The 25,454-nt window shown below is 41.8% G+C and overlaps 1 protein-coding gene across 15 annotated transcripts in view; it reads right to left on the reverse strand.

Annotated features, from left to right (window-relative positions):
- The window catches only part of FBXL4 (F-box and leucine rich repeat protein 4), a 57,363-nt gene extending 48,275 nt beyond the window's left edge, over positions 1-9,088 (reverse strand). For 3 of the 15 annotated variants that reach the window (XR_004780969.2, XR_004780967.2, XM_035561737.2), the window contains exons 1-3: positions 9,010-9,088; positions 2,553-2,724; positions 1,151-1,740 (exon numbers count right to left, since the gene is read on the reverse strand). Coding sequence is in view for 8 of the 15 variants with exons in the window: in XM_035561737.2 (XP_035417630.1) it covers positions 1,151-1,659 (509 nt within the window). In the remaining 7 variants the exon portion in view is untranslated. Of the gene's footprint in view, positions 1-1,150; positions 1,741-2,552; positions 2,725-3,049; positions 3,255-9,009 lie in introns of those variants that run through there. The other 12 variants (XR_007708044.1, XM_050709793.1, XR_004780972.2 and 9 more) reach the window with 10 other exon arrangements.
- Positions 9,089-25,454: the final 16,366 nt, after the last annotated feature.

Genomic DNA, 25,454 nt, shown 5'->3' on the forward strand with positions numbered 1-25,454 from the left:
AAAGCTACCTTCACCCACACAATCCTATAAATAACTTCTGTATTAGCGCCAAACACATTCCTACTTCTTAACATAGGCCTATCATTATTAGCTTGACCTATCGCTGCTCCTCGAATTCAGACGTTTACTTTAGAGCTACACAGTATCTATTCATTAGAGAGCTGTAAAACAAACTTACTAAACAGTAGATGACACAACCACACAAAACAGATTCATTGAGAATTCTTAATACATACAAAACACCTGATTTTCTAATGTTTACCAGAAAACATCAATTTTCTAGTACGCCTTAGGCATACTTTGATTGCATATACCAATAGCTTTTCCTAGTGTTTTTTTCCCCAACTCTGTGCTTTCATGTGTTCTCTTTCTGTTTCTATTTCCACACCTCCTCACGACAAGCTTCCTACCTCGCTTACAGCATTTTTCTTCATCCTTTTACTATTCTCCAGGTCCCCCTCTTCCTGATCCCTCGCCCCCTAACCAGAATGTGATCAGGAGTTCTTACTATCAGAAAAAACAACAGGACCAAGTGGGCTGCTTTTCGCCTGTGGAGCAAATAAGAAAATCAAGTGCTACTCACACTCTTTGATTCAACCAAAAATAAAGATCAGACAAATGGCATCACCTTTTGTCTGACCATTCTATACTTCTGGTTTTGGCCTCATTTCCAAATGGATAAGTATAGTGCCCAATTCTAATATATATATACACACACAACCTAGAGCACGCGGAGAGAAGTTCATGGCTACTTGAGGCAGGACGATAGTGCAGCCACAAATCCTCAGTCTTCTGGACAATTTTCCTTTCTTATTGGAGAAAGAACTCAGAACTGCCACTTCACAAATGATATTGGATATACATAATTACTGCTCATAAAAGAATTCCAACACAAAAAAGCTCTCCTTACTCAAATTAAATCTGATATAAGGATCTGCATTAATTCATGCTACAAGAAGAAGAAATCCACATCTCTTCAAAACATGTCACCACAGTCTTAAATTCACATAGAAATAAAGAAAAAGTTAGTGGGTCAAAATGAAATAGAGAAATACTAAGAAGCAAAGTTTGCTAAACAGTATTATTTGTAGTATTTAACATTTTAGAGAGCAGAGGAGTGCTCTAAAGTACAGAGAAAAGGAAAATTTACCTTACTTCAGCTGGGGGGTTTTGTGAGTAAGGATTTGCAGAGCAAGCCAATATCCGAACTACAGCTCCAGGATGGTATGTTTCCAGAATGTGCACTGCGGTGGGATAAACTTGTTCCTCAAAAGCGAGTTCCACATAGTCCTGGCTGCAGAAGGAGGTGGGCGTCCTCTTGAAGGGCAGTCGAGCACTAGGACAGTGATCCCACCAGGTCCCGTAAGTTCGAAATACGGCCGTCTGAGTAAAGTCACCGGAGCTAGGGTACACGTTTGGTATACCTGCTAAATTCCACATGGTATATGACATGCTGTTTTCACTACCATAATGGGAGCTGAAATCCAACACTTCTTTGGCATACTGAACTATTTCAACATTGATAGGTAAGGCCCGGGTGTTCGATTCAATAGCCCTCCGGCTGTTCATCTCTCCTCTCGTAGCTGTCCTAGCTCGGCGCCGAAGGCACATATAGTAAAACATGCTCAGGACTGTTAACATGGGAAACACTGGTGACATCTAGATACGACTTACGAAGCTGCAAAAGGTCAGGAGTCCTTTATAAGGTGCATTAACTGCTTGTGGTGTTTTGCAAAACTGCTGATGAAACAGAATGAATAAATAGAGTGAGCAGATGAAATATATCTTAAAACACAAACTTTACTCTTTTGAATATCCTCTTAAACAATGTACTGCTACTAAAACATTAATAAACTATCACATTTTATGACAATTATTTATTTGCAGGCTACTAAGCATGGCTTCCCATTTATTGAATTTAAAAGAGAATGCTATGAACAAACGTTAACCGAAACTAACCCTCAAGTAACAGTAAGACTAATAGTTAAAATAAGTATTGTTTTCCGGGACTTATTGAAAACAAAAAACATCTTGTACTGACTCATGAAAATAAGTATAAAATGACATCTGGTCCTTGCAGTAAACAACTGTTGCAGAGTTTGTGATTAACTACAGTTAATTGTAATGATGATAATCTGCAGTATAGTTTTAAAACAATTAAAAGAAAAGTAAGTTCTAAAGAAAGTACTCAGATACGTGGACAGGCTGAAGCAATACACAGCTCAAAAAAACCTACGTTACTTCACTGCTTGTATTCTGCAGCAAGACTGCTCCCAGTAACCAAATTATTTCATTTAAAGCTAGCTCAAGTATTATCTAGACTATAAGGTCGTCTGGAGAGTAAATACACTCTTCAAAGACAGCTTATGTAGGAAGTTGGACAGCTACTCCAGTGAACTGTTTCCTCTAATTTGTTCCCATACTTTGTGAATGGCTTTTAGAGTGAAACAAAAGAGCTTTGGGCATTAATCTAAACCAAAAAAAAAATATCCCACAGTCTTTCCCATACCAGTGCACTAGCCTGAATGGTTTCACAAAAATATTGTCATTACCCTTTGAAGTTGTCCATGACAGCATTAACCAATGACTGAAGGGTCACCAGCCTCCTGAAGGATGCTCACAATTCATTAACAGTATCATCTTCCTTTAAGCCACACAACAAAGTAAGTCTTCAGAAGAGTCCTGGCGTCAGAAGCAGAAGTCCCCATAGAAAGCATTTTAATTCTGGTAAGAGAAAATATTTTAATTTATGTAACAATTCAGTTATACACAAGATGTACTAGATCTGCACAGCCATCCACCCTGAAAAAAATCAGCACAAAATGTACTAATAATTAAAGACATCAACCTGTTTTACATGGCCTAGACTGAATCACAAGTAAAAGACAAACAAGCAGGTTTAACTACTAGAAAAAGGCAAACTATATATGAGCCTCTCTAGTAAAGTTTTCTATTTACAATGGTAAAGAAATATTTATAGCTGAACATTTTTTTCAGGACACAGAAGTGCTGTATCATATTCCCTGCTAACAGAGATCCTCTTACTTACGCTTGTCCCATATTTAGCTGCCACTCCATACCTGCGTGATGCAAACAGTCAGATTTACCCACACACAGCAGAACCGGGACCGTGTTCTCTGATTTCTGCTGGCGGTACACAACGCACCCGGGCAGTAACACAGCACTCCAGAATCATCCCCTCCAGTACGCCGACTGTTTCTCTGCTGGCCTCCAGAATAGCTTGTTTGCCAGCTCTACTAGGAAAAACAGAGAGCAGCGCCTGTAACCTGTTACAGGCCAGAACAGGGATGACGAAGCATATCTCAGAATAGAATAAACACGTCTCCAACAGCCCTTACTGGAGCTGCCGGTTAGTTTACACTAACCAGCATACACTTACATACCACAGTGCGTATCCTGTGGTAACCACTGAGCCATCAGCAATGACTCTAATAGCAGAAGATGCACCAAACAACAATTAACACAATGCCTCTCCTTGCCTGGGAGACAAACCACCTTATTTACCATTCAAAATGGGTACACATCGCGCCGTACCTTGCAGATCTTTTGAAAGCACAAGTTTAAACTATGGTAAATAAATAAGCAAGATGGAGAGGAATCAAAGTGGCATTTGTATGCCTCAATATAAGTCCACTGTGCATATTTCTTGGGTAACTTGCTTGTTTCCCATACTCACAAAACGCACGTACAAACCGCTCTCGCCGTTTGAACGCTGTCAACACGGCGCATGCAGTAACAGATAAGGCAGGCTGCACCATGCCGTCCTCTTACTCATGACAGCGAGAAAGTTTTCTAATGAAGTGTTCACTTCTCACTTTCTTGCCTCCTCTATTATTAGCTTTTCGTTTAGTTCCTGTCCTTCATTCAGTTTCACATGTTGACATAGCTGTCAGCAACATGAATTGCTCCTGACATTCAGTGCAGGAAGAAATGTGTAAGATGGTATTCGGGATTCATTTTAAGCTCTGCTGGAATGCCAAAACCAAATAATGTCACATTTCCCCCAAACACCCTGTTGAACCATCTTTTAGAAAAGGCACTGGGAAAATAGCAGCAAATTCCCCAACCTCTTCTTCTAAAAGAAGAATTAAAACAATAACAAAAATAATAGGTCCCCTGCCCATGGCAGAGGGGTTGGAATTAGATGATCTTCAAGGTCCCTTCCAACTCAAATAATTCTATAATAATAATAAAAAGATACGTTTTCAGCACAGAGCTGCCATAATATGTTAAGTGAAGATTACAAATACCTTCCTCTTCTGCTTTTCCCCCCTCTTAAATAAGATCTCTTTGTAAAGTGTGCCAGCAGGCATTAAACTTCAGCAAGTTTCCTGCCGTCAGGCCCTGACATCACACATAGCCCAGTGCAGCCACAAGCCCAAAACTCAAAGCTGCACCGATTCAGACGGTTTGGGGCCCACTCCACACAACTCAGGGCTTTATAGAGCTCAGCTTCCAGAGCCACTCGGCTGGGCTACATCATGAGCGGGCGTGAATCGCCGACCTCACATACCACATGTGCCCTATGTAAATTCACACCTGCACTGAAGACTCGGAACTTGCTCCGAGCCCTGCCCAGTGCTCTCAGAGCGCAGCTTACTAGGAGCAGCACCAAGTGAGCCACACTCTTGTCACCCCAACTCAGACACAGACACAGATTTCTAGGTTGGAAGAGACCTCAAGATCATCGAGTCCAACCTCTGACCTAACACTAAGTACTCCACTAAACCATATCACTAAGCTCTACATCTAAACGTCTTTTAAAGACCTCCAGGGATGGTGACTCCACCACCTCCCTGGGCAGCCCGTTCCAATGCTTAATAACCCTTTCGGTAAAGAAGTTCTTCCTAACATCCAACCTAAACCTCCCCTGTCGCAACTTTCGCCCATTCCCCCTTGTCCTGTCACCAGGCACGTGGGAGAACAGACCAACCCCCACCTCGCTACAGCCTCCTTTAAGGTAACTGTAGAGAGCGATAAGGTCGCCCCAAGCCTCCTCTTCTCCAGGCTGAACAATCCCAGCTCCCTCAGCTGCTCCTCGTAAGACTTGTTCTCCAGACCCCTCACCAGCTTGGTCGCCCTTCTCTGGACTCGCTCGAGCACGTCCATGTCCTTCCTGTAGCGAGGGGCCCAAAACTGAACACAGTACTCGAGGTGCGGCCTCACCAGAGCCGAGTACAGGGGGACAATCACTTCCCTAGCCCTGCTGGCCACACTGCTTCTTATACAAGCCAGGATGCTGTTGGCCTTCTTGGCCACCTGAGCACACTGCTGGCTCATATTCAGCCGACTATCAACCAATACTCCCAGGTCCTTCTCGGCCAGGCAGCTTTCCAACCACTCATCTCCCAGCCTGTAGCTCTGCTTGGGGTTGTTGCGCCCCAGGTGCAGGACCCGGCACTTGGCCTTGTTGAACTTCATACAGTTGACCTCAGCCCATCAGTCCAGCCTATCCAGATCCTCCTGCAGAGCCTTCCTGCCCTCGAGCAGATCGACACACGCACCTAACTTGGTGTCATCTGCAAACTTACTGAGGGTGCACTGGACGCCCTCATCCAGGTCATCGATAAAGATATTAAAGAGGACCGGCCCCAGTACCGAGCCCTGGGGGACACCACTTGTGACCAGCCTCCAACCAGATTTGACTCCATTCACCACAACTCTCTGGGCCCGGCTACCCAGCCAGTTTCTAACCCAGTGAAGCGTACGCCAGTCCAAGCCCCGAGCAGCCAGTTTCTTGAGGAGAATGTTGTGGGGAACGGTGTCAAAAGCCTTACTGAGGTCAAGGTAAACCACATCCACAGCCCTTCCCTCATCCACCAAGCGCGTCACTTTGTCATAGAAGGAGATCAGGTTCGTCAAGCAGGACCTGCCTTTCATAAACCCATGCTGACTGGGCCTGATCGCCTGCTCGCCCTGCAAGTGCCGCGTGATGACCCTCAAGATAATCTGCTCCATGAGCTTCCCTGGCACTGAGGTCAAACTCAGAGCAGGGTGCTGGCTCGAGGCAACTGAGGAGCCAGATGCCAGGTCTTACACAATGAGTAAATGCCAACCACGCGCCAAGTTCTCCATGATCAGGAACAACACTTCAGCTGGGTCACTCCTCCCCACCAACCTGAATGACTTCCATCAAGTTCTTATCAGATTTACAACCTTGAGACAGACACGGCTTTGTCAATCTTGGCTGTCATCAGCCAACGGGCTCAAGTTGAGAAGTGGGAACAAACAGGGAAGAGCATGCAGCTGTTATAAAAACATGTCAGTCTGAACAATACAAGTGAAGGAAAATTACTTTTAAAGAGTTAAAAGTTAACATAGGATTTAGTAGCTTATAAAAGCAGGAAAGAAGGATGAATAAGCGTTAGGACTGCAATACAAATAGAAACCCTTTTTTCTGGCATTTTAAAAGAAGCATTAACACTTGTGTGGAGTTAAAAGACCAATGAAAAACCACTGAAGAGTTTGAAAGATGATAAGCTAGTGAAAGAATTACACTAAATATAGATCAGTAGGGCTAGATGATGTAGAGATTTGTTCATGAACTACCACAGGTCAACGTGACTTCCACTTAAAGGGATCCAACTTTGCAAATGTAAAGATGCAGACTCAGGCCTATGCAAAGCATCAAGATAAACACCTCTGGAGCAATGCAAAGCTTACATGGAAAACTTTTTCTTTCTTTCTTCAAACTCATTGATTATTTTTTAAGAAACCCATTTGGGCCTATGCAGCTATACCTTCCAATCTCTAGCACTCCTGCTGCATATTATTCTTTTGTACAGGCATAATTATGCCAAACTGAAGCTTAATAAAGGTTTCTTTTAAGCGTATCTTATTATCCTCCTCCAAAGCAGCAGCACACTACTTTTTTTTTTTCTTTCATAGCATATACTTTTTCAAGATACCATTACACAGGCGGGCATGCATGGACCACCAGCAGCCACCGCAGAGACCACAGCAGCCGGATGAGCAGCTCGGCACCCTGAACCAGCTCAGCATGGCTTGGCTCGCTGCTGCTTTGGGTGAAGCCAGCACTGGCTCAGAGCTACTTTCTTTCAAAACACATCACAATCCACATGTTTTACTGGCACTTACAACCTCTCCTATCCAGATCGTTACTTAATTGACATCCATTTCAACGACGTGAGGAAATTCCCTTCTTCTACATGATGAACTCCTCCTCCCTTCTTGCTACACATGCAGAAAGCCTTCTGAGACTGTAATTCACTATTTCCTTTCTTCAAACACTCCTTGATAAAGGAACATGTCTCATGGCTTCTCTACATATTTCATTGAAACAGGCAGTAACTAAACAAAAGTATTCAAGAGTCCTAGATCTCTTTGGACTACTTTGCAACTTTTTACAGGGTGTTTACATACACAAATCCATTGTCCAGTTTCCAAGTAACCCATCCTGTTCATCATTATTGTACCTATTTAGTTTGGTTATTTTTGCAAATTCAACTTCCCAGCATTCAGTTTTCTCCCATAAGTGCAGGGACAGGGCACATGAGCAATACGTATTTACTCACCAATCAGAATGCTACAAAAACGTGGGAAATACACAGAAAAATAGTGGGGGTTGGAGGGGCTGCTGAGTGAAGGATGAGTGTAAGAGACATAACAAGTAACATATTATACAGAGGAATAAAAAAACGAAGATGGCATATTTCATCCTTGAGCCATCCCTGACAATACACGTTAGAGAAGAGCTCGTACTGTTTCAAGAGAAGCAAATGCTGTATCTAAAAGTCACACATGCAACAGGTTTGAGTTTTAAAGCCAGAGAGGTAGCAATTCCTCTTTACACCAGCTCTGCAAATGCCATGCTTGGGAGTACCACGTAGAGTTTCCTTTCATGTGACTATAAAAGAAACAGCAACATTGATAAGTTGCAAAAAAAAACAAAACTTATAGATTATATTATCTCTGAAGAAAGATTAATGCAATTAATAAATGTGTCTCAGGCAAAAGATTGTCAATGGGAAATCGGTTAATTATCCTTACATGTTAATGCACAGAAGGAATACTGGAACCTTACATTAGAGGCCAAAACAGTATTTTTACCACATTAGCATCTCTCGCTGTTAATTTTGTAGATTATGCCAATGTCTACACTCAGCTTGTTGAAGTGAGGAGCTAATATCAGTTAAAAATGAATAAGCTCTTATGACGCTTAGGCCCCACTTGCTGTGCTTCTTCATGGGACATGTTCTGGCTGTGAGACAGAGCCATTTCACACAGGGGAAACTTCTAAACCTGCACCTTGGGATGCCATGGGACGTTAAGCAATTCAAACTATTTAAATCCTTGTTTGTTTTGTTGTCATGAGCACCAAAACATCCCAAACCCATGCTTTTCAAATTACTTCAGTGACCGCCTCTCCCTTCCAGCGAGGACCAGACCTCACACGGTGGCTTTGCATCCAGGTACCAGGGAGACAAACGTCACCTGGGCACCAGTTGGGTGGTCGGGGTGACCACCGCCTCCTGGAGCTCATCCAAGGCGCCGTGCCCCACTGCCTGCAAACCACCACCAGGTAAAGCTTTATCAACACAGCTCCTACACACGGCGCAAAGTCACGGCGCTGTGCCGCTTCGTTTACGAACGCCCGCCCTTCCAGCCACGCCGCAGCCCTCCTCTTCTTGCAAGAAATAAGAAATAAAAAACAACAACGCCGGACCAGCCCCGTGGCCTCCCTTAGGTGTAACCGTGCACAAGCCCGGCACCCCCGGCGCCCCGCCCGGGCAGCGCCCCCCCGACAGGCGCTCAGGGAGCACCCCAGGGAGCAGCCCAGGGCGCCCCCCTCCTGCTCCCGCCCCTTCCCCCTCCAGCCGCCACCCGGAGCCCCGCGGGCACGCAGCAGGAGCCGAGCCCGCCCCCCGCCTGCCCCTCCCGGCCGCAGACGCGAGGCGCCAGCCCGGGGAACCACCGAGCCCCGGCCCCAGCAGCAGCAGCCGCCCCCGCCCTGCACCGGCCCCGTACCGCTCCGCAGGGCGAAGCCGCCGCCGCCGCCGCCGGAAGCCCCGCACGGCCGCGGAGGGCGGGCCGCCGGGAGGGGCGGGGCCGCCGGCTGCGCGTGCCCGCGCCGTAATGGCCGTTAACGGGCGGGGCGCTGAGGGGAGCGGCGGGATCCCCCTGCTCCTTATTCCCCCGTCAAGGGTTTGTCGTAGGCGGCCTGCGAGCACGGTCCGGGCCCGGCCGGGCGCTTCCCGGGGCGCTCTGCGTGCCGTCAGGGCTCGCCCCGGTTTTAATTGACGTTAATGAGCGCGTGCGGGTTGCGGCGCCTCTCGGGTGCCCGACTGGCGTGTTGCGAAGTGAGCGTCATGGTTGGGTTCCGTGCTCGCTCATTTGATACGCATGCCCAGGCGTTTGTGCTTTCTGACTCAAATGCTGTTTCCTTCTCAGGTCCTGTGGTGATTACCCAAACCGCTGTCAGTCCCTCTAGGCTCCTCAGTCCCCAGCGCCACTCCACTTTACATGGTACCGGGGAAAACGCGTGGCAAGCAGTGGTAAGGGTGTGCCTCGCCACAAGGAACGTCCTTGGCACCCCTCATTTAATCTTTTACAAACAGTGACTAACAGAAACCTGCAAAACCTTAGAAGCACATTTTCTTAATTTACTGCCAGTCCTTAAGCAGTACTACTTTAAGCTACAGAAACATTAACAGTATGACGTCAAACTTACACAAGTATCACCTGAAGTCATGTCAGTGTGTGCACTGCCCTGATATGTTTCACGGCAGAAAATATTGTTGCTGACTTTGACCAGGTGTTCAGAAAACTCTAAAGATACAAAAAAAAAAAGGATTTAAAATGTTTGCTAAGGTACTTTATATATAATGCTTTAACACAAATTCTATAACCTTACAAAAATTTCCACATCTAGAAATCTAGGATAGAAGGCTTCCCTACTGCTAACTGGCAAACAGGCCTCCGCACAACCCTGCTTTCCACAGACAGACCTGCCAGGGTGACTCGTGTATAGGCCTCTCATATACCCGTCTGTACGTGTGTGCACATGCAAATACATAAATACATATGTTGTATGCATAAGATGCCACTGTAGTGTATACGGTCATTTTAAAATAACATCATAACCCCAACTTTTAGGGCATTTCTTCTGTGGACGAGAAGGGCATGCTGTTCAGGTTCGAGGGCACAGTTTATCTGATCCATTTGAGACTTCTACTTTGGCACAAAATGTATCACCAAGGAACAGGAGCCTAAAAGTCTCAATACCTAGCTATAATGAAAAAGCAGACAACTAGTTCAAATATCTGGTCAAAAGTCTATGTTTGGCCAAATCGTTCATATCCAGTGATTATTTTAAGGCTGCAGTGATACTGAGTTCTCTGTTAGTGCAGAAGATAGAAGAATATGAATTTTTTTTTCTCAGTCCACTGATCCACTCATCCACTCATCTAAGATCCAGCTCACATCCTCACAGCTGAAAGAGTCATCTTGTTCATCCGAGGCAGATACATCTTATTTAAATTTAGCTTTCTGAAAGTTACATGTTTGATCTGGTCTGCTAGGCACATTCTGTGATCCGTGGGGAGACAGCGATACCTCCAAGTGTTTCAGCCTATTCCGTTCACTCCTACGATAGATGCCTAGGAGATAGGGAAGATACCACCACCTTTGGGAGCTGCAAGCAGTTAGGGCAGACCATCCCAGGCTTTCAGACAGCAAATAGGACATGCTGTTTGTGAACACACATTTACGAGGCAAGACCGATTACAGAACCAACTTCACTGATATTCACAAAGGTTGCCGAAGGGCAGGTAATATTTTGAAACTAAATGGAGGCTGGTGTTTATTAGAGGGAACAAACAATATTGGGTGACAGGGTCCTTTTTGTCTATGTTGCTGTCTCAAATTCTAGCTATCACCCAAGACAAGTGACTAGGTCTTGGATCACAGTCAGATACTTCAACTAAATTGTCACCATGAGCCACCATTGTGATGACTGCTAAATATCTAGGGTAAAAATCTCCATAGGACAGGAGGTGGAGATGCCATGAGGTCAGCAGTGTGCAGCAGTTGAAGCTGCAAGGTTCTTTTATGTTCTACACCCACAGAAGATGTCCAGATCCACTTTTCTAGGTAAGGTGGTCTTTGCAAATGCACATCTAACATCGGGATTTGTAGTGAGAATGAAGAATCTGCTTATTAAACAATGAAGCTTACCTGATTGTGGGCTAAAGAGTCACAATACGGGTCTTCCTGAAAACAGGGTAACACAGGTAACCCTGAAGTTTGCCAAAAAGGAGGCCCGTGTTGCAATTTCTAACATACTAGTTGAGAAAACATTTATAAATAAATCATGCAAAAAAAAAAACCTGACTTATAAATCACCAGTTTCTGCTTTCAGCCGGAAACTGATCTGAATTTTGTTATCCCTTTGCAAAGCTTTGTATTTTAAGTGTTAAACTGAACCCTGAAAATAATGAAATCATTTTAATCAGTGGGTTATTTTTAATAGAACAGACTTAGCCAAGCGTTAACTGCTAAGCTGCACTGAGCGCTTATGCACAGCACTGTTACCATTGGTGTGAGTTGTTCTCTCTGGCTTCCTCTGCATCCCAGGATATTAACCCACCATGGGAAACAACTCGCTGTCTCTTGGACCAGCATTACTGCTTTTTGATTTGTGAAATTACATATATTCTTTGAAATGGAAGAGAAAGTATTCTAAGTCAATGAGACTCTTCACTCAGTACATTTAAATATGTTTGTAGGTGTTGTCATGAACCAGGCCTAACAAGGCCTTGCTTTCAGTGTCAGCTTAAACTGAAGAGAGAAAGTATTCCCTTCAATTCCTCTGGTGTTTGATTGTTGGTTTGTTTTTTTGTTTTCAGATGAAATTTTTTATTCCCCATGTTTTGCTTTTTCCCATGTCACAATATTTTGCATAGCATCCTCTGCTATGCTCTCTGACAACAGCAAATTGTATAGTTAATCATATTTGCTGCATTTTATCTTCCTTTTTTTTTCCTGTATTTTTATTAAATGATAAAGAGAAGAAAATGCCACAGTACGAGTGTGTGCTTAATTGTTATACACAATAAACTGCTTCAGTATTTCATCTAACTGTCTCTCTGCTGCTTTGGCACTGGTTCTCGGTAGATCACAGACTGTAGGCTATGTACTCATTGGGGCAAGGGCAATGTCTTGCTATGTCTTCTGTGAAGTATGTGAATGTGTATTATCAAATTATTTAATAAAAACAGTTTTAGCTTTTGAATAGCTAAAGACTGCAGTTCTTATGGAAGCACTCTGCATGGTATGTAATTAAACTTTAAGGAAAAAGCAGAAAGAATGAGAAGGAAAGAATTTATCAAAACACAGTATTACTTGGATTTATCATGGTTAAAAATCTTTCCTTTTTATCTTTTTGCAGAAATATACTCATGAGCAGTAATCCTAAAGCTTGGAAATGATGTGTTAACTAAAATCTTCGTGAGGTTTTTAATGAGGATTAGGGAATCTGAGATAATAAAAGCTACTGTGTAGAAGGAGGTTGTTGTGTGAGAATCTTCAGACAAGTTTTAAATCAGTATCCTTTGTCAGCAGCAGTAGGATCCAGTAAGGATAACATGCTAATTTTTAACCAGCAATAGGCTTCATATAGGGATCTAAAGAGACAGAGATAGATACAATCTTATTAAGCTTTTGTGTTGACACTGCACAGCTTGTTACCGCATTCAACTGAAATTTAAGAGTGGGAATGTAAAACCTGTATAACATTTTAGTAAGATATACAGTAGCATTGAAACCTGCATAACAATTGAAAGAATAAGTAGGAAATTCCCTTAGCCCTTGGGCTACCGCCGTTTTTCTGTTCCAGCAGACAAGTAAATGCTCTAGGTGTCTATGCCATAAAAACTTTCCCAGAGGCAATTCTGGCAAAGCACCTACATTCTTCAAACTGGACCGTTGCTTTAACCTTCTGAATGTCACATTTCTAAAGCAAAGTGCTTCTGCTGCACCGCCGGCTGCTTCTAGTCTCGAGGCTTTCCTTACAGCCTGCTAGGAGTGCAGGAGAGTATCACAGGAATGTATGCTCAAGGAACAGGGACAATTGATTCTCTCTTCATTACAACTGGAGAGCTGCAAGGTACATATGAACAAGGTCTTGCTGTAATTTCATGATGAAAGGAATGTTCTTATAATTAGTGGGACTCTGTATTTTATCGAGCTTATGATATTGATCGGTAGTGATTGTTAATCAGCTCAAGTCTCCTTTGTCACTCCAGTACTTTTTCTTTGTAAATACATCAGCCATTTCATATTTTCTTGCATAATGGCTGCGTGAGCCTGACTGGCATCAAGGAGCAGATGACTGGTAGTTTTGAAATAGAAGTATGTAATGGCCACTCCGTGCGTGTTTTTAGAACAAAAGCCAAGGGAATATATATACAGCTGCAGTGCAGTACTTCAGTGCTTGCAGATCTGAGCCATATTGATTTCAGTAGAGATATGTCATTTAGCCTCACAAAAAGACATTGTTAGCCTCTCATCAAGCATCACATAACTATTTTAAACCCTTTATAATATGTTCATGTGACCAGACGTTTTTATAGGTCAGTTGTGTTCCATGGCTACAAAGCTGTCTGTGGCTCATCCAACTGCTGCCACATTTCACAATGGCGTGATCAGTCAAAGCAGAGCTCAGCAGAGCTGAAGACTTACAGAAGCTAAACAGTAAGCTGATTCCACCCAAGGGTTAGAAACCTGGAAAACTATGAAAAGTACTGTGAAGTTCATATCACTGCTCCAGTCAGATCAATGGGAGCATTGTTACTAATGTCAATGAATGGAGAATTGTTGGTGCTTTGCAACCGATGTCTTAGGCTTCCAACATGAAGGATCAGATGTGCTAAAGTTTTCTTTCAGAAATAATGTGTGCATCCACTACATGCAGAAAAGCTGCTTTCAGCCATATAAATACGCTAACAGTAAAGCTATGTCCTTATCTAGGACCTTTCTCCACTGCTAAAGAAGTCACACAAGTATAAAACCAAAAGTAATATATGAAAAGACTGTATAAGAAAATTTACCCTCAAAAAATTAAGGAGGCTTTATTGCTGGCTCAGTTTTATTAAAAATAACGAATAAAAAATAGAGGGAAAATACACAAAACACGTTGCAAAGCTTATTTTGTGATGGAACTATTCAGAATATGTATTAGAATTCAGCAGCTTATTTTATTGCCTTGTTCTAAGGCAGAATGATTCCTGAAATTCAGCAAAGGAAAGTCTGGGAGCTCTAGTCTAAACACGGTTTACAAGCCCTGAGAAGTTATGGGAAATCTACCACAACTTGGGCAGTTAATGACCTAATGACCTCGTGGTTAATCTAATGAGTCCTCTTCAGCAAGCAAGGGCACAAAAAAAGGAACATATCTTCTCAAAGAGATAAGGTCTATTCATCAGCAGAAGTTCAGTCCTCCCAGAATGGAGGACAAATGGCTTCAGGTCATCCGGCCCAGTTTGTCACTGAAGTATTTTTCCAGAATATAGAGCAAACTAGAAGAATGAATTGAGAAAGGGGACTCGCATTGCTAGGGTGGGTGCGTATAACTGGTGAGAAGTCTCTAGTTTTGTTCTTTCTGCTTTTTTTTCCAGCAGATAACATGTAAGAAAAGAGGCTGACACTTCCCTAAATATATAAGCTTGTAGCAGCCAGTTTCAGGAAAAATTTAATGAGCTTCCGCTTCTAATGAGAAGCTTGTAGCCACCTCCTCTTCCCTTCAATGGCAACAGCTACAAGTCACACTGTGCATGCATGCTTGTAATATGCCTATGCATACACACGCACACAGTTGCAGGAAATACTTTCAATTTGTTTAATTTGTGAATGCCCCACAAGTTACCACCATGGTGCAAATACAAAATAATACAGCTAGTTGTCTGACCCAAACACTCTATTTAGGAATGAATTTACTATAGCAATAGAAACAACTGGACTCTCATTTGTGCGCTAAGCATGGATACCACTTCGGTATTCAAACAGGCAGAACACAGAAGGCAAGAATCTGAATTTTTTCTTTCTTATCTACTAATTACATGGGAATTTTCTGCCTTAATGAACTGAGGTCTCTATTGCCATCTTACAGCTAGTCGTAAACAAAGTAACTGATGGTTAAAAGTAGTTCTCCAGCTCTTGTGTCTTAGTTTATTTAGCTAGCTGCCTTCTGTTATGTATGTTTAGAGCTTTTTAAATCATTGCATTTTCTTGCAGGAATTTGGCTGGTTTCCATAGCTGATGAAGTAGGTTTGTCATCTAGGTAATATTTATAGAGAGAGGGTGAATAAGCAGCAATATCAAGCAACATAATGTCCTATTTGTATATAGGGAAATCGTATAGGACAGAACATCTACATATAAGTTCTTTGTGCAGCATTGCTAGGGAGAAATTCAGGGAAGTGGAAGGAAATGCTAGCTGATCCCAAACAAGAAAAAATAGACATCGTTTTAAATTAATTCCTTTTCCGGCCCCACACATCATTGTCACTTTGGAAAGAGGGCTCATAGCATAATGGGTGGCAGCAGTTCCAAGCTATAACATTATCAGTGCTGTGAAACTTTAAACACACCGATGTGTTCAGAGTTAAGTATGACAGAGTCGCACACTGCTAAGCCAGCATGGTCTGTGATTTTATCAGCTGTGGATTGATTCCTGGTATGTTAATGAAGACCTACGTATAGTTTTCTTGATTAATTTAAGGCTTAGAACTTGTTACTTTAGTACTAAACAAGATTTAGGCTTTTGAGCTGTTGCATCTGATACGTCAATTATTCATCCTGGGAATTAATGTACAATTAGCATGAATTCCTGCTCACATGGAAATAGATGGTTATGTTAATTTGGATGCAGTCGCAGAAAGAGTTCTGAATAATGAAAAGACCGGCATTAATGTCTTTGTATTGGATACAGATCAGACTGAGTAAGAAACCATTTTTTTTCATGTAAAACTGTCTTCACAGTTTGTTTTATTTGTTCCTTTCTCCCTTCAGGTTCAGGCTATTCAGCACATCTGCCAATGATTTCCCATAATTAGGACAGTTAAATATTTTTTGACTACAAATATATATAAATGTTTGGCCTACTTCCGTACTGATTTATACACTTCTGACTGAGGGTAAGTCCTTTGAAGTGACTGGAACTACCCCATTATGAAGGCACTTCAGGAAGATCGTAGGTAGGTCAGTTCTTCCTGGAGCTTTTTCCTCCAACATGTCATGCCTGAGATTTGCCAGTGAGTTACTGGTACTGTAATTAATTAGTTCATCCAAAAACAAGGTAACAAGGTGCCGTTGCTAAGAGCACTGGAATGTCTTTTCATGGCAGAGCTGTTTCATTCTTAGCTTTTAAATGCAGCAAATTCACCAGAAGTGCAGGCTTCAGTTCAGCTGGTTTTTTGTCAATTGATTTCTCTGCTTCCTGGCACCAAACGCTTTCCTTGCTGTTTGGAGGACATAGCTAGGGATCATCAGTCCAAGCCTGAAGCTGCAGTGACATCTGCAGTTCCTGTATGAGTTAGGGAGGCTTGCGATGCACAGAAAGCTGCTTATGTCTGTGCAGCCGTCTCACCTCCACGCAAGGGACACCGAGTTACTTAGAATTAACTCCTGAAACGAAACAGTGTTTTGCTGCCTGCCGATAGCTTCCAGTATGCATTCATGAAAGACATTCAGCATTGCTAGTGAGATTTTTCCCTCTCGTCATATAATCCTTTGGACTGTTGTCCTGTCCCTGGCTTTCTGACGATCACTTATTCTGGGCACATACTTAGTCCTGAAGGTGGCATTGTTATTGACTGAACGTACTAACTGCTTGAGAAAATGTTGATTACTTCACATTCCTGAAAATTAATCCTGAAACCTTCCTGAACTATATTAGTCAACTCCTTTAACTTTTCCTGCACTGGAGAAGGTGGAGGCCAGCAATGTCACCGAAGAGCAGGTGCTCCTCCCTGCCTCATTAGCACCTTGCCTTTCTTCTGCAGTAGCAAAATCACAGAACCAAGAGCACTATTTATAGCTTTTACAGGGCTGCAGTGCCCCGTCCCATCTCTGCAGCTAACCATTCGTCTGCCTCTTGCACCGTGGTGAATCAGCCCCTGGTGACAGCACCCTCAAGACGTGCAGAGGCAACGGCTTTGGAATGAGGCAGCAGGTCTGAAGGAGGTTGGTGGCCACCAGAATGGTGGGCCGATGGGAGCACTTAAACATGCCATCTTCTGGGAGACAGAGGAAGGAATTAGGAACGTGAGGGTGATAAAAGGGGAATGTGGGGGCAACAGAGGGAGGAGAAGCCAGAACTCCCATAAATAAAGAGCTGGCTGGATCCCAGGCCAGAAGGGTAATCTCAAAATGCCTATAAAGAGGATGCTGGTAACAAATGACTTTTTATAGGTGTATTCAGACTACATTAGGAACAGAATGCAAGGGAGCAATTAGATGCAATAAAAGAAGCTAAGCTAGAAAAAAATGGGGATATTTTCGTCCCTGTATTTGCAATAATTACCTTCTGACAGTCACCTTTGGGTGAAGTAACAAAATCAAATACTAGTGTTGGATTATTTTGTGATCATCAAGGATGTTTGTAGTCCTCTGTCCTAATGTATATATCACCAGATGTCCTTGTGGTTCTGGGATATCTGTAGAGATTTTTCCTTCCATATACAAGGCAGAACAGCACAGCTGGCTTAGGATATTACTCTGAAGTGCTAGGCCGGCCTGCCTCCACATACTGAATACTGGAATTAGGAATCATTAATTCAGGTTGGAATGGAAAATCCTGTACTTCTAATGACAATAACAATAGTTATGATGACGAGAAGTGCTTTTTTTATTACATTAACAGGTAGGGACCTGTAAGTGCTGCTAGCAGAGGTGTGCAGTGCAAGTAAGTGCTGTGGTGATCCGTTTTCAGCACGTAGGAAATGTCTCTGTACAGTCCTAGCATGTTGTAGTGGCCATGCACACATGCGGCGATCAGATGCTCTATGTAGTAACACCTGTGTCTGCTGCAGCCAGCTAAGTGACCTTAAGTATCTATCACATATATGTATGCAGATGTTCTCCCATCACAAAGGAGGATTAATAGTGCTACTTCACAGAGCTAATGAGAAAATGGATCAGTTAATGTTTGATTCACAAGAGCCATAAAGCATTATATAGACATTGTTTGTTTTTAATTTGTTGCTCTATCATGCTAGCTAATAAGCAGTATTATTCATATTCATACTATTATTAAAATCACATTATATTTCTGAGATAACCCAAAGCATCTTTCTGGTATGTTTTTTCTTGCTTCTTTTCCACTTAGTATTTCTCTGCCAGCCTACCTGATGTGCTGAGTCTCGGTTCTGCAGTATGCTTATGTTAGAAGATATAGGATCCAGGTAGGATCTGGTTTTGTTTGTTTGTCTGTTTCCTCCAGAAACTCATGATCAAAGAGGTTTATTCTCCTCTTACAGTATCTCTATTTTTCCCTCGGCTTCAGGATTTCATTGTTGAGAACATTCACTGTTCTGGATGAAAAAATCTTAAAGGACCTGACTCAAAGTTTGTCCTCCCACTGCTATAAAGCTGAAAGAGATCATTCCCAAATAATAAAACTCTATATTCAGATTTCAATAGAGCATGCATGCTTTTTCCATCTGGTCCTTGTACCAACTAACAGAGGTGAAAAGACATCATCAGCAAATGATGTGAAACACATCATTTAGTCACATGTAATTTCTTTTCTGTTTAATACCAGAGGACATGAGATTTTGTAAATATTTCTATGGGGCCTTAGAGCCATCTATATAATAATAGAATCATATTCAGTAATGGCAGATCACCAACACAAAAGCCTGTGCATGTTAAAATGAAATGTAGCAACAAATGTACACTACTAATGCAAATAAACATTCTGTTTTGTGTCCTTATTTGCTTCTTCTTGTTGTTTTTACTTTTGTCAGTAAGATTTCTGTTCATCAAAGCTCACATATTCCTCAAACAAGATGGACTATAGCCCATCCTGGTACAAGCATAAATGTCCTGGCAATTTAGTTTGAGGATGAGATAGATCCTGTTTAGAGCTCTTCAAACTGCTGTTGTATTTCCTTTAGGGAAAGAAAAAAAAAAACAACTCTTTTATTTCCTTCTGTTTTATGCCACTTAGCCTTCCCAATGTGAGCTACTTTCTTATGATAGCAGTTCTTTTGAAGCCTCCATTAAAAGCATCTTTCTACAGTACTGTGTGAGTCTTTCCAGTCCACTCAGTCAGAGAGTTTCTTTTTACTTGTAACTTCCCATCTGGATGCAGAGTCTTCTGAAAAATCAGTTCTCACTCTTTCAAGGGTTAAATTTCTACTAACAAATATGGACTATTTGATATGAAAACCATTATTGTTTGATATGTCAAATAAAACATTTGTCAATCAAAAGTCTTTAAGCACTGGGCTATGTGACATTTACTCTTTTATAAACCGACAAAGTCCCTGGCGGCATGCCTTTCTTCCTCTCATTTAAATAGTGGTAGGAGAACAAATCACACTTCAGGGCAAGTTGATAACTGCCAGTCACGATTTCTGCCTTGTTTACTATAATGAGGAGGGTAATAAATGCATCTGACCATTTCAGCTGGCATTTGCATAGATGAATGATTTGTCCAGTCAGTCGCTCTCCAGTGATTTGGGCCTTTTTGTCAGCACAAAGAGCATTCAGTCTCCCTGGAATTTACAGCAGCCAAGCTCTTATTAGCAAACATCCTTTACCATGAATGATTCAAATAATTACCACTGAAATAATAAACTGTTTCACAAAAACATTTTATTTGATGGCTCCAAACATCAACTTTTCTGAATTGTTGACATTCAAATAAGCCAGAGAGCTTTATTGTTAGGCAACAATGATCCCCTTGTAAAAGGGTGGGCATTGTTTTACCTCCAGTAGACCTTTAAACTTGGCCAGATATCAAATGTGTCCCTCAAACAGCTAGCCAACGTGCTGGGTAATTGGAGGGCACGTACCAGATGGAGCTATAGTAAAACTGTATGTTCAGACTCCCAACTAATTTTCACTACATTTACTTACGATATTGCAAGCATAAAACTCCAGACTAATTAGCAGCAAGATATCTATTTGCATCTACAGGAGTTGTATAATTATTAAATGCTTCTGCTTACCCTGAACTCTCAGTTCTGAGTTCTCTTCTGTAATGATATTCTATGTGTATAATTAAGTGTTATTTGATATAGTTTTGGAGTTCAATCAAATGAGCAAGCAACAATTATATCCTATTATGATCTCCTCTAGTGCCTGGCAGTAGGAATGATGTCACTGTGTTTCCAAACCCATAGCACGAGGCAAAAGGTATTTCCTGCCATCACTCTCCTTTAGTCTTTCTACCATGCCTAATTAGAAAAGTTTTATTATTTAATTTAGAGCAGGGCTATTTACTCTGAGTGTTCATAGGCTCCAGGAATGTATTCAGTTTTCATTGCAGCATTGTTTGTATGGGTATGTGTATGAAATTATTATCTTAATATCAACCAAACAGGATTCAATTGCACATTTTATGCTGCTTTTAACTGCAAGGAGACAAAACACAACCACAGAAGGGGGAAATATTTCACTTATCCTAGCACATTCTTCACTGCATGATTTCACTTTCATATTGAGGTAGGATAGGTAACAATAATCTCAAACAGCCTAATACCTAAACAATCTAATACCTAAAACCTTGACGTTTGGAAATAGAATAACTGAGCACTGATTTTCATTTATAGACCCTTTATACCCCTCTGGCAAGATGAATTCCTTATGCTACCAATGCGAGGTAGAGAGCTCTTAAAATATATGAAAGTCAAGCCAGTAAAATTAAATACATTAAAACACATGACTGTTGTTTACAAGCTATAAAGTATACTCCTTAAAATATAAAGCCTGATAATTGTTCTGAGCCAGGAAGGCAAATATTTAGAACTCAGCTTTTCATACCTAGGTATTTGCAATAGGAGGCACAAATTCTACCTCATTTTTATTCAACCAGAGATAATTGCCCATTACAACACCCAAATTTGGGGCTATATATCCTATCCTATTTAAGTGCCAAGCTTTGTGAACTGAGTCCAAGTGAACAAAGTTCCTTAGATAAATTGCACACTTTTCTTCAGCTTTCCAAGTTTGTCTGCTGGCATTTCTTCCTCACCCAGCTAACACTTTTCAAGTCTGGCCCAGTCCAGTGTTATTTTTATTTCCCCCTGCTGTTTCTTTAATGTGTAGTCAGTACCTAGATGAAATAGACTATTTCTCATTTTTATTTTTGCCTTCTCAAGGAAGGAAATTAAGAAATCCATTGTAATTCATTTTTGGCAGATACATTTTGAAAATTTCTAATCCGATTTGGTGTTGACAGAGCTAAGGAACAAACAGAATTATTTGGATCCATGTACAGATGACCAGGTGCAAAGAATGTTTTCTACATGGTAGTCCCACGTTCTGGCAGACTGAAAGAAGCCAGTTATCTTGCAATGAAGAGCAGTAAAAGCTCAGTTAAAAGAAATACTCCTTTCCAGAATAGACCATTTTATGTGTCAGCAGGAGGAGAACCTGCACACTAAGACTAAATTCAGAGTTTGCTCTCTGTAGTCTTCTGCATTAAGTAGATCATACTGTTCCCATGTAGCCAGCGTGCCACAGATGAACGTGCTGTTTCTGCCACTGGCAAGATAGACTTTAGAGCTGACTTCCTTAATGAATTATCGAATCTCGAACTGTATACATCTTAGACATCACCTCAGTTTTGACAAAGATTAAAAATGGCTAGTTTCAATGAGAACAAAACAAATCAGTATATAAACCAGGATTTGGAATGGTATTTGGCTCCAGATACAGACGCATGTTTTTAGATGTCTCCATAGCAGGCAGGTAAGCTCTTGTCTCAGTGAATAGACACCCTGTCAATGCTGTTGGTAGACCATGGAGAATGAACTCAGGTCTCCACTGACTGTAGAGAGTAGATCTCCACAGATTACAAAGGAACCTTACATACATTGATGACCTGTAGAAATCTCCTAAGACTCAGTTTTGTTATCTAAATATAGACGCTTGGTGTTGAGATGTTCTGTGGTATGTAAAACGTTATCACATGCGACAGATGTGTCCTGGCACCTATGAGCAACTTACATTCCTCTGGTTCAGCAGCTGGAGGCTTAGTGCAAGCAAGATGCCACCACGTGCCCATGTCACTTAGCTTTGTGAGCTGAGTGCCAAACCTAAATGAAGGTATTTTGTTATGGATCTAGATCCTTCCTCAGGTGTCCAAACCCAGAAATGTTGAAAATCCCAGCTCCACCAAAACCTGGGCACCCTGGGCAGAGCTCATTTTAGATGTAGGCAGAGTAGGTGTCTGCCTAATGCAGCATGCTGCTGCTGGCTGGAACAGAGCGTGATAAGGACCATGCACATATATCTCAGCCTCTTGGGCATCTAGCACTTTCCTTGCATCTCCCCACTCATCCTTTTCTCCTGCTGGGACAAGGAGCAGAAAAACAGTAGCATTTTTACTGTGCTGATCAGGATGACATTGCTGACACTCCCTCTCCTAGCTGTAGTGGCTGTGAAGATGAGGGCCCCAACCAAAGAGACAGGATCCCTGGAGGACCCATCATTCAGGAAAGAGGAAACCCCTTGTGTTTTGGAGAGAGGAATTTGCAGAGCGCCACTGCAGTCTTTCATCCTGCTCCTTTCCTAGCAGCAAACGCAGCCAACAGTTTCAGATCACATTTTGTGTGTGGCCAGTTCCTAATCACCAGGATGAAACCTTCAAAAGATTTTTCTTTTCCTGTATCTGATTTCCAGAGGCAGAGAGATAAAACTTCTTATTCATATAGCAATTTTGCTTTCTTTTGTTCTGACTGGGTAGGTGCAAAAAGGCTGGTATTTGTGAAACTACCTCTACCTTGCAACAGAATGTCAGTTGTGGTCCCAGAACAAGAGCTATTTACAGAAAGACATTTTATTTTATTCATCCATCTCATTTTGTTGTGCTTAGTCAAACTATATTATTTAGTTCATCAAACCATTATATTTCCTTGTGATTGTAAAATACAGCAGTAATCCATTGGTAAAATATTTTAAAAATTCCTTAGGTATGTTTTCCTTTATAATTGGGAGACTTCAAGCATTATTTATGATTGCTCTGCAACAGATAAACATGGAAACACTATGTAAACCTACTGAAATGAGTAAATCGGGCCAGTAGTAGTAGTAAAAGTGCCACCTGCAACTACCAGTATGGTGGATTATAAGAAGTTGCTTTAGATCACCTTCTGCTCCTTACTCTTAATAGTGACAAGAAAAGCCCTATTAACACTCATAGAACAGAAAACTGCAACTTTTTTTTTCCTTAGCCAATGCTCTGGCAAGGTTTTTACCAGTAGATTTAAAATTCTAAACTCAAATGTGTTTTGTTTTCAGTTATGGTATGTATAACAAAACAGTTGATTAAAAATAGACTTGCAAAGTACCCCAAAACCACCATGCTGGAACTGTTGTTTTCAGAGTTTAATTCAGACTCTTTCAAATCATATTGCAGCGAAGCAGCAATGATATGCAGCCTGTAATTTTATCACAAGCAGATTTCAAATCAGGCTCTGTCCCATGTGGAAGGGGTTATTCAGAAGCTGTGAAGTGTTGTAGAACAAACTACCCCGAAATTCTTTTGTATGACTTCTTGAAGGGAAGAAATATCAATATATGTTAAGCAATTTTCTATCCTCTTAATTCAGTGGGGCAGTTCTTCCTGAAGATCATACAATATAATTACATCTGGTTATTATGGCAAAAGTAAACACTTCATGAGGATTACCACATAGGTTAATATCCCTGATTTCTGGCCAACACCCCAGTTAATTTTCAGTGATATCCAGAGTAAGTTGGGGATTTATTCTGACATACGTAGTTTATACTGCAGCAAACACTTGAAGGACTTAAGGTATAAGCTGTTGCAGAGAATGTGAAGAATTTTAAGGTAATGCAACTCGAATTATGCTTAAAGTAATCCATTGTATTACATCTTGTTACATGATGATTGGACTTGATGATCTTACAGGTCTCTTCCAACCTAAATGATTCTGTAATTCTATGACCTTACTTTGTGTCTAGCTATTTCTAATGAATGTTCAAATTAGTTTAGCCTCTTCCTGACCACTCTGGTTTTACTCTAGCAATATATTTAGTAAGTCAGAGTTATGAGTACATGAGGTGACTCTCAGTTTTGTGAGGCCACTGTCTCCATGACTTCTTTGGAAAAGCTTCAGCTGAAGAACAGAGGGGAAAAAAAAAAAATGATTTCACAAATGATGTGTTCACAACCAGAGGCAAATGCTGAGTTTGCCATCTTTACATAAGTAAACATCAGGATTTTAAGACCTGGGAAACAATATGATTTTAAAAACTTGCTTTCTCTTCTACCCTGAGTAAGTCACAAATGACCATTTATGAAGTCTTTCTTCAAATCACATAAGACTGAAGTCTATGTTCTTTCTGTATGCTGATTTACTGTTTAAGATCTTAAAAAAAAAAAAAAAAAAGGCAAAAAAAGCTCAACAAGCCCCGAAAAATAAATAAATCCCAGCTATTGAATTCCCTTGTAAGTCATGTCCTCTGAAGAGATCTGTCTGACTTCTCCAGAAGTGAGTCATTTGGCTTGAAACCTTTTTGTTGGTGAGCCAGATACTGGTTCCTGCCTTCTCTTCTTTTATATTCCTCTCACAGAGTAAAAAAGCCTATAACGATCTCTGGCAATTCCCCAGGTACAGAGGGTCGATCAGCCCCGTGCCACAGGGCAGGTGCCCTCAGGGGCCCCGCCAAGCATGCTGTATCTCCCTGCCTCCTCACAGCCGGCACCTGGGATGGATGCTAAGCCAGGTCAAGAGCTGGCAAGCACCCTCCGGTGCTGCAGTCTCAATATTTCCTATGTTTACACTGCTCTTATCCCTATTCCGTACAGCCTCGGTTACACCAATGTAGCCAAGGGAGGGAGATGGTGGATCATGGGTGGGAGAAAAGGTATTTGATGTGCAAAGTGTGCACAGTGGTTTAGACCAGAAATGGTGTGCGAGGTTGTCAAAGCAGAACAGCAGGGAGTGGAGGAGCCCTGGTGAGCCACAGATCATCCAGAATTAAGAAGGTGACAAAATCAAAATACTGTTTATTTTCTTTCCAGTCCAGCACTTGATAGTTTCTGATCAACTTCCACAGCTTTTAACCTGACTCTGGAGTCAGAACTGCACTGGAAATCAAGAGATATTACGCCTGATCCTTAACAGTGCAAAAACAAGCTTTCTCTTGAAGCCTTTTCTTCTCCTCCCTGTGAGCACCTACACTGCAACATCCATGAGCCTGGCCTCATTGTGAAG

This window comes from Cygnus atratus, chromosome 3 (assembly GCF_013377495.2).
Source record: "Cygnus atratus isolate AKBS03 ecotype Queensland, Australia chromosome 3, CAtr_DNAZoo_HiC_assembly, whole genome shotgun sequence".
NCBI classification, from domain to species: Eukaryota; Metazoa; Chordata; class Aves; order Anseriformes; family Anatidae; genus Cygnus; species Cygnus atratus.